The sequence below is a fragment of the Macrobrachium rosenbergii genome, chromosome 8 (genome assembly GCF_040412425.1).
Source record: "Macrobrachium rosenbergii isolate ZJJX-2024 chromosome 8, ASM4041242v1, whole genome shotgun sequence".
In the NCBI taxonomy this organism is placed as follows: domain Eukaryota; kingdom Metazoa; phylum Arthropoda; class Malacostraca; order Decapoda; family Palaemonidae; genus Macrobrachium; species Macrobrachium rosenbergii.
Genome location: NC_089748.1, coordinates 83,639,096 through 83,649,149, shown reverse-complemented (window position 1 = coordinate 83,649,149; position 10,054 = coordinate 83,639,096). Strand labels below are relative to the sequence as shown.

The 10,054-nt window shown below is 36.8% G+C and overlaps 1 protein-coding gene across 1 annotated transcript in view; it reads left to right on the top strand.

The window, feature by feature from the left end:
• Nucleotides 1-10,054, top strand: part of SCCRO (defective in cullin neddylation 1 domain containing SCCRO) — a 198,014-nt gene that overhangs the window by 107,499 nt on the left and 80,461 nt on the right. The window contains exon 3 of the mRNA XM_067108052.1: nucleotides 3,260-3,428. Coding sequence (XP_066964153.1) covers nucleotides 3,260-3,428 — 169 coding nt within the window. The remainder of the gene's footprint in view (nucleotides 1-3,259; nucleotides 3,429-10,054) is intronic.

The window sequence follows — 10,054 nt, the reverse complement described above, 5'->3', positions numbered from 1 at the left end:
TTGTCCACTCCGATGGACGACGAACACACGAATACATGAACACACACGTGTTTGGAAGAGACGGCGTCAGGCTCTTACAAGATTTTCAGCATAGTTAGAGCGGACGTAAGGAAAAAGTTTTTTTCAAAAATTCACCATAAATCGAAATATTGTGCTAGAGACTTCTCGTTTGTTGCAAAATGTAGGTAAGTGATTGAATATTACTAGAATGTAAGAGTTTTAGCTTACAATTGCATTTTTCAACTATTTCGGTCGAGTCAAAGTTGACCGAAGGTTGAAATTTTGGCACTTATCGTGATTTATATGAAAATATGTCAAAATTGATAAAAGTTACAACCATGAGTTAGTTTTTGTTTTATTCTACATGAAATTGCACACATTTTCATATATAAAACTTTATGTAAAGGCTAATAGAAAACGGTGCAAAAATTTTGACATAGTGACTAAAGAATTTCTGAGATTTTCAGCAGAGTTAGCTGATGCTTTCTTTTGGGATAAGAAAGAAATTTGCGCATGCGCAGCTGGGTCACGCTTGTAAACAAAATAACAGCATGATCCATGAACTCCCAGCATCCCTCAAGGCGCGATTTAAAATATTTCGCAAACGAGGCCTATAAGTATTTTTCCTTGAATATTTAAAAAACTCTTTGTAGTCGACGTATTTTACGTCCACATGGCACCCGACAGAAAATTTTTGTCGATGTAAACTATGTCCAGTTGGCGTTAAAGGGTTAAGCAAAAGGAAAGCCCATTAGTCTCCTGGAACCTAGACATCGTACTTAGATGGCTTTCCAGTCCACAATTTGAACCCATGCAATCTATCTCCTTAAGAAACCTTACCAGGAAGACCCTTTTTCTGGTTGCTTTGGCAACAGCAGAAAAGCCCAGTGAGATTCATGCTTTGGACAAAAGAGTTGGTTTTTCCTAAGGAAACGCAGTTTGCTCTTTTTCCTGGGATTTTTTGCTAAGAACGAAACACCTTCGAAACCATGGCCTCATTCTTTTACTATTAAAAGCTTGACTGAAGTGGTGGGTCCAGCTGAAGAGGAGAGAACTCTCTGTCTGGTGAGGGCCCGTAAATATTACCTCCACAGAACAAAGTCTATTTGTGGGGCTTCAAGCAGTCTTTGGTGTTCTGTGAAAAATCCCACACACCCTCTGTCTAAGAATGCCTTGGCATTCTTTCTTAGAGACCTCATATCCAAAGTACATTCCATGGTTGGCGAAGACTTTTCCGTCATTTAAGGTGAAAGCCTGTGAGATAAGAGCTGTTGCTACTTCCTTAGCGTTTAAGCGAAACTTATCCCTCGCTTCTATCTTGCAATCAACCTTTTGGAAAGGCAAGGCAGTTTTTGCTTCTCATTACTTAAAGGATATTGAAACAGTATATGATCAGTGCAGTACTTTGGGTCTATTTTATGCGGCTGGCATGGTGTTGGGGGAGGAAACATAGGAAGCATTGTCCTTCCTTTTTATCTCTTTCCCTTGCATAAGGTGTTGAGTCCTAGGGGAGCCTGGAAGTACTGTGTACTTGGAGTACCCTCCAGTCTTTTCATTTTAATGGTTGGGCATTGGTGTTTTTAATGTTAATTTGATGGTTTGTGGTGACTGTATTTTTTGTTCCTGTTATTTTGTATGGTTCTGCGCTCTGGGCAGGGGCATCTTGCATGCATTCTTTGCTAGCCATCGGAATTGGTCCATCGCTGCAAAGCACCCACTGTAGTAGTAGGCACTCCAGGCCATACTGCACGATAAGATGAGCGCCAACCAGAGGCAGTATCTACCTGCAGCAGCTCTCATATCGGGTAAGGAACAACAAACATTGATTCAATGTTAGCAATCTTCTATTCTCAAATTCATTACCATTAATAATGTTTTGGGGCAGATATGTCCAAGTCTTCCCACCCCCTATCAATGTGGGAATCAGCTATGTAATTACTTGGTAAGTTACTTATATAAAAATGACATTTTTATAATAAAGTTTTATAGATATTTACCCACAAATTACATGATCAGAGCCTGCCCTCCTTCCCTTGCATGGACATAAGGGAGTAAACAAATTGAAGCTCTTTGCTAAATTGTTCCTCTCCCCTGAAAGTGGGCAGGGCATGTCACCTACCCCAAAACAAACTAGCGTGACCTGCAAATTTCAAAATTTTAAGCTGCTGAATGAGTGAAACTAATAGCAATGTAATTACTGGGTAAGTATATATAAAACTATTTCATTATAAAAATGTCATATTTATTTAGGTGGATTTAAGCTAGGAGGGGAAGTTAGCTTTATGTTGTGTGGTATTGGGAAACCTAGAATGCCTTTGTCAAAAAACACAATGTTCTCCTCTGTGACATTTGATCAGGCTAGCACATGGGTTCCTGATCTTTTACCTTTATTGAAGGTAAACATTAATAATGAAAGCGTGGTTGCTACTTCATTTAGTTTTAAGACAAATTTGTCACTTAAGGATATGATTAATGCAGCACAGTAGAATTGCAGTTCGGTTTTTGCTGCTCACTAGTGACCTTAAGTACGCAGAATCCCATCCGAAAATGGTAAAGCCCCTAGTCCATTACCATTAGCGGGTAAAATCTTTTTCTGAACTGAAGAAAGACCAATCTAGGCTCTTTATTTTAAATCCTGGTTTTTTATATTATGGGAAGCATGTAGGAGCATACCTTTATATCATTAAGGCATTTATTTTTAGTTGAGTATTGTTTATGGAGTTTTTGGACCCAGGTGTAGTGACCCCTTCTTGCCCCTTCTGTTTCATTCTGGCTGAATTGAAGCAGTTTTCTTTGCAATGCTGCTTTCTGCTGTACACATACAAAAGCCTTGAATGGATTCCACCTTCTGGTAGCAGTAAAATCCAGAAAGGATTCCGTATCAGGTAAGATGTTGTGGGTTTCATGCAAGAAACCTTTAGCTCAGTTGGTAAGATTCATACCAAATAATATAAATTTTCATAATTAAGTTTATTATTTGGATACTTACCAAATGTTAAAGTAGACCCCACTCAACCTCCCCATGACTTAGTGGGCGGTCAAGGAGAATTCTGATGAGCTAAAACATTTGAAACACCTGGTGGAGAATAGATGTACTAGACAGTCATCCTGGTCAGCCAAGTGATCTTCTTTTATTTGAATGCTGACTCTCGTATTGGCATGGAGATTTAAGTTATTTTCAAGAGTAGGTAAGTATCCAAGTAATAGATTTTATTATGAAAATTTGTATTATCTACAGATTTTTTCCTTTTCTTTGCAGATACAAGTGAGCCAAATAAAATTCTTGTGGATGGAGTTATGCGACTCTTAGATGACTTAGATCTCTCACCAGATTCTCGATTAGTACTCATTTTAGCATGGAAACTTCGTGCAGCAACACAGTGTGAATTCACCCGTGATGAATTTATGAATGGGTTAACAGATTTGGGGTAAGTTGTTTTTTTGGTTGTAAGGTTTGTATGATGACAGAGAATGCTCGTACAGTATTAACAGTAATATCTGTAGTTGCTACAAATTAGATATGTTTCTTTAGTTGAGATTCAGAGTGCAAAAATGTGACTCAGCATCTTTGTATTTATATTTGTTCCAGTAGAAATATTCAGAGTGCAAAAATGTGACTCAGCATCTTTGTATTTATATTTATTCCAGTAGAAATATTCAGTGCAAAAATGTGACTCAGCATCTTTGTAATTATATTTGTTCCAGTAGAAATATTCAGAGTGCAGAAATGTGACTCAGCAACTTTGTATTTATATTTGTTCCAGTAGAAATATTCAGAGTGCAAAAATGTGACTCAGCATCTTTGTATTTATATTTGTTCCAGTAGAAATATTCAGAGTGCAAAAATGTGACTCAGCATCTTTGTATTTATATTTGTTCCAGTAGAAATACAAACCATTTCCTTTCATGTAGGAATATTCCTCAACAAGAGCTGGAAGCAATCTTTCTGTCTCGGTTGTGAATTTTATCATATTATCTACCTGATGAGGAGAATATAAGAAAAATGGAGACTTTTTATCAAATTGATAATATTAAAACTTTGGTTGTTTTACAAGATAATAATGCAAGATTATTAACCCTTTTGCTTATGACTCTTATAAACAATTACGCCTGTGGGCAGTGGCAGTGACTTGAGCGGTAAGCGTAAAATGTTTATACCTTTATTTCTTCAAAGATGCAAATCTTCTACCATTTTCAAGGTAGACTGCTCAATTTTGTTTCATTTTGCAGCTGAATAATTATTCTATACAATGGCATAAAAAATCCCCCCAAAAATAACTATTATTTAGGTGAAATTATGAGACAATAAAATTTTGCACTTTTCCCTAAAAAACAAAAATTTATCCCATAAAAACTAATAGTGATAAAGTTTTTTTTTCATAGCACACCAAGGTAACTTACCTAGTTATTACAATGCAAAACCTGTAATTGTAACAAGGAAAATATGAAAAAATGAATGCTAAAGTAGCGTCACATTTTCTGTAAGAAAAGTGCCAATCACCCACTCGATACGCCAAAAAAATGTTTTTACCTTTTTTGTTCAAAGACACATAGCTCTGACAGTTTTTAAGGTAGACTCCTTAATTTTGTTTCAATTTGCAGCTGAATGATTATACAGTGTCATAAAAATCCCCCAAAATAATTTATATAGGTAAAATAATGAGTAGAAATTACAGTACGGGAAAATTTTGCACTTTCCCCAAAAAAATAATTTGCCAAAAAAATATTTTTGTGATAAAGACATTTTTGTAAATCCAAAATATATCCAGATAAATTATGCAGATTTGCAATGCAAAAGTTGTAATTACACCTAGGAATATATGAAAAAATGAATGACAAAGTAACATCACTTTTTCCATAAAATAAGTGGGATCCAGTCAAGTGTCTCTCTCTCTCTCTCTCTCTCTCTCTCTCTCTCTCTCTCTCTCTTTCAGAAAAAGATAAATGATGTAATTATAGAGTAAAAATCTAAAACAATACAAAACAAATAAACATGCATTTTATATATGCATAAAAAATTCTCTCTCTCTCTCTCTCTCTCTCTCTCTCTCTCTCTCTCTCTCTCTCTCTCTCTCTCTCTCTCTCTCTCTCTCACAAAGATAGGTAATGTAATTTTAGAATCAAAATCTAAAACTATGCAAAACAAATAAATATGCTTGTTACATACAGTATGTATTAAAAATATTCTCTCTCTCTCTCTCTCTCTCTCTCTCTCTCTCTCTCTCTCTCTCTCTCTCTCTCTCTCAAGATAAGTGATGTAATTATAGAATAAAAACCTAAAACTCTACAAAATAAACATACATGTTACATGTCTATAAAAACATCAGGGTACTCACTGAAAAAGATCATCTTGTCTGCTTTTTTTTTTTTTTTTGACGTTTGTGAAGGACTTAAATTTGGATGATGTTATGTCTGAGCCCACCATGATTTATTTCCTGGAAATAACCAGATACAGGCAGTCCCTGGTTAATGGTTGGGGTTCCGTTCCTGGCCGAGCCCCAATAACTGAAAATCATCATTAACTGGAACATCACAATGATTATTATGGTAATAAATGGCATTTACGACGCTGTAAGCACCGATTGTCACCAATAAACTGCTTACTGACGCCGATAAACTGCTTAACAGAGCCAAAAATTGCTTACCAACACCAATAAACCGCCTACCAATGCTGGTAAACCACCTACCAACATTGAAAATCTGGGTAACGATGTCATTAGCCAAGCGCCTTAAAATCGAAACTCCATTAATCGATGCCACTGATAAGCGGGGACTGCCTGTATTTACTGTATATGATATTTCTTGAAAGGATATTCAAATCACGAACTCTCACATTTTGAAAGTGTTGGGTCTGGATTTTATGAATCTTTTTTTATCACAATGCAACTTCCCAAGCTACTTCAAAATAACAGGCTCCGGTAAAAGAAGTGTTGTATAACCTCCTATTTTTAGTTTAAAGTGGATATCTATACATCAAAATATTTCTGTGGACAAACAGATTTCTTTGATGTCGATTTTATTTCAGTTAAATACAGTATGTAGAAAAGGTAGGTAAAAAAGTCAATGGTTTTGTGATATACAGTACAGAAGATTTGTGAAGGTCATTATCATTTTAATTTTAATCTTTTCCTTCTGAGTGTTTTATTTCTAAATCTATTCTGACTGTCCTCCCTTAGTTGTTGTGGCAAACCTGGCGGATTTCTTTGGCCTTACAAGGTGTGCCAGCCCCACTTTGTCGACCGGTTGCTTCCGGCGCTTTTTTCAAAGATATATAGTGACATTTATTTATACCCGATAGAATTTTTGTAAATACTGTTGTTGCTGGTGGTAATGTTGTTTATTGTTCTGTTGATTTTTACAATGTTACTGTTATTATGAATCTATTTATTAATTTTGATGTGGATTTTATGTTGTAGATGTTAATTCTTTTGGGAAACATTGAGCTGAACCTTAGGCCTGTTACTCATTACAGTGAGAAAAATTGCAAAGTACTTTATTCAAATATTTGTGCTTAAGGTCAAATTTTCTGGATCTCCAGAGTTATGCCCTACGATTTGGAAGTAGGAACAAGTCAAAGGTCGAGTTTTTAATCCCAGGGTTTGATGGCCCTGACTTTATTTATCGTCAAAACATCCCACATGCGCAAGGTATGGGTGTGTATACACTAAGTCTGGACGACTTCTTTATCGTCAGAAAAATTTGGAGCTGTTATGAAGTTCTTGTTTTAAAATTTTCAGTAAGTTCTACAATGTTTACGTATTTGCTGTTTACTGCAATCCAGATATTGTTGATTCTATACAGTATATGACTATCTTATGGAGATGATTGGAATGGCTCAGTCACAGAATTCATTATTTGTGGAGACTGCAATGCAAAGCACAGTGAGTGGCTAAATTTAGATTTCACAGATCAATATGGCTGGTCTGCTCTTGAGTCCTATGTATTTTCTGATTTTGTCCAGCTGATTGATGAACCCACACACGTTTATGTTAATAGATTGCACCTGATATTCACTGATGTTCCAGCTATTGTGAAGTCCAAGGTCTGTGACTACTGTATGTAGGTGCTTCTGATCTTTGGGCCATTGAGATGGACATATATGTCAATCAGTATATTCCCAATTCCACCATTGAAAAAATGGTCCGGCTGAAATCCAGAGCCAATTGGGATTGCATGATTGAAGCTTGTCGGGCACTTAATATTTCAGAGGTATGTTAGAGCCTGATCCCAAGAAGAAGTTAAACAAAATGCTTATGGCCATTTTAATAAGGTATGTCCCTAAAAAGCTCATCAAGTTTAAGACAGATGACCAGCCATGGTTTGATGATACATATAGATGAGCCTACCATGACAAACGGGCCAAATTCAATGCATGGAGACGAAATCGTTCAAATGAAAAATACAAAATTTTTGTTGAGTCTTGCTGTGCTACCAATAGAACTTACCATACAGCCAAGAGAAATTACAGTAATTCCTTGAAAAGGAAACTTGAAGGAATTACTCAGCCTTATCTGTGGTGGACCAAATTGGCATCATCTGTCTTTGGGTCAGGCTTGTCTTCCATTCCACCACTACTAACTGATGGTAGTAGATTGGTTACTGGCCCTAGGGAAAAGGCTGAACTGCTTCATTGAGCTTTTGAAGCTAAGCAATCAGTTGAGGATGTCCCTCTCCCTGATACTTGTCATCCTGAACCTATTCTTACAAAATTTGCATTTCACTTTAGGGATATTAAGAAAAATCTGGGTAATCTTGATAGGTGGGATGGAGAAGACACTGATGGTTTTCTTCCCTTTGTTTTTAACAAAGTTTCTAGTGTGTTGTCTTTCAAGATTAGTAGATTCTATAGATTTTGATGTCGACATAGTGTCTTTGTGGATGAATGCAAGCCAAATAATACAGTGCCTGTTCCAGAGTAGCTTATCTGCAGACTGTAGTAACTACTGGCTGATCTCTATTCTCCCTGTGCTCTCCAAAGTTGCTGAAAAACTTATTTTTAAGCCACTATATACCATATATACATGTGTAGCGCGCGATCTTCCTTATCATGCGACTCCAAAATTTTCACCCTTAAAAATTGATTTTATCATGTATCTCGTGTATCATGGCAGTTCCTCTTTTGAGAGACCAAATTACAATACAGCTGACCCTCATTAAACTGGACCCTGTTAATCTGGATATTGGATAAGATGGACACTGAAGAGGGTCAGCCGGTTTAAAATACATAATGTTCGTCCACGATTTAAGATGGTTACTGTTCCTCCAGTCGTCGCATACCATTTTCCTTTTTATATACCAAAGGTAAATAAAGAACTTTTCATTTATATTTTTATTTTATATATACTGTTCTGTATTTATACTGTACCGAACTGAAATGCTTTTAATTTGTAACCAGTTTAACTTGTGCACGGTACGTACCGTCATTAAGAACCGCAATTGTGTAGAAGGGTAGGAAGCATCATAGCCAATCACTGAACATTAACAATTTTACCTATCTGCTGCCTGACTGGTAGCTACAGTATGATGCTTTGTATGTTTTTTAGGAGAGAAAAGACATGACAAAGGTAAACTTTACAAAGACAAAAGCTAAGTTACTGAACAATACTTGTGTTTACGTGGCAGATAACACGAGAGAGAGAGAGATAGAGAATAGAATTGCCAGTTCCCTTTGAAGCGTAATTCTATCCTCGAGAGATTAAAGAGAAGAATTTTGTTTTAATAGTAAAGCCAAAAAAAAGAATTATTTTGTTGCTGAAGAATCTCTGAACCAACAATTTTGCACTCAGAGTAATAAGAAGGAATTCATTCTATTCTTCATGTAATCAGTAAAATACATGCACTGTTAAAAACTACGTACAAGCAGTCCATGGTTAATGGCGATCCTGTTTTACAGGGCTTGTCTAGCAACGAAATCGGCGCTGAAAATCGCCAGTTTCCGCTTATCGGCACTGATAATTGGGTATTGACGCCAATGCATACCTATACTATAACCAATTTATGAGCGGACTCCGAGCCCATTTGCGACGTTGCCAGATCCTTCTGACCATTTAAATCCACACCTGGTTTGACCTCTTTAATCTATGGGCAGACTACGATAAAGAGAAAGGGTAGTTTAAATCCCTTGTTAAAGCAGATTTGAATGGTCACAGTATATAATCCTTTGATTTCATGCAGCACTTTACGAAATGATTCCTTGCAGCCACCAAACCCAATATTTTCCTTCACTTGTAAAACTTTGTCTATTGTCGGAATTTCTTCCTTGCATAAAAAGCCAATACAGTTTGCTGTATAATGCATCAATCGAAATCGTCCACATTTGTTACGGTTTTTGATCTTTTTCTTTTCTTTTCCTAAAACCAGCTCTCCAAATTCTTCTTCCGTTCTTTAGCTTCTTTACAAATCTGATGCAAAGTAGTTTTGATATCTTTGTTGCATCTAATGCATGTTTGACTGCTTGATTGATGCCAAACTTTGAAACTCCATTTTCTTTTTCCCATTTAAAAAACTGGTACACATTGTATGCCATTTCGCGTTCTTCAGGACGAAGGACACGGCGTGGGAACTCTCCATGGTGTTTATGGAAGCTTGCTGTGTCGAGACAATGAATACGGAAGATTATCTCGACCATTTTATACGATTTGACTAAGGGTCATAGTGATCTGACCCAAGTGAAGAAGTGGGTCCAAGTTTGCCAGATCGCCAAGTTTGTCATTTTCTTCCCTTCTCTTAGTGGCGAAGGCAGCCGGATTAATGAGAATTGGCAGCGCTGGAAATGGTCTTGGAGTCTGCTCATAAAATGGTTTAACTTTAACAGAGGCACGGTAACTGAAAATCGGCGCTTTTCAGCGTCGATAAGCCCTGAAAATCACAGATTTTCGGTTAACAGTGATTTTCGGTTATCATCACACCCTCAAAGCGGAACCCCCGCCGATAACCAGGGACTGCCTGTGTTGTATTCAAAACACGCACACTTATGTCATCGTTATGTCGTCGTCAGCTTCTCTGAGCAAAATGTTCTTTCTCAGACAGAATACAGCTAAAACCTGATTGGCTG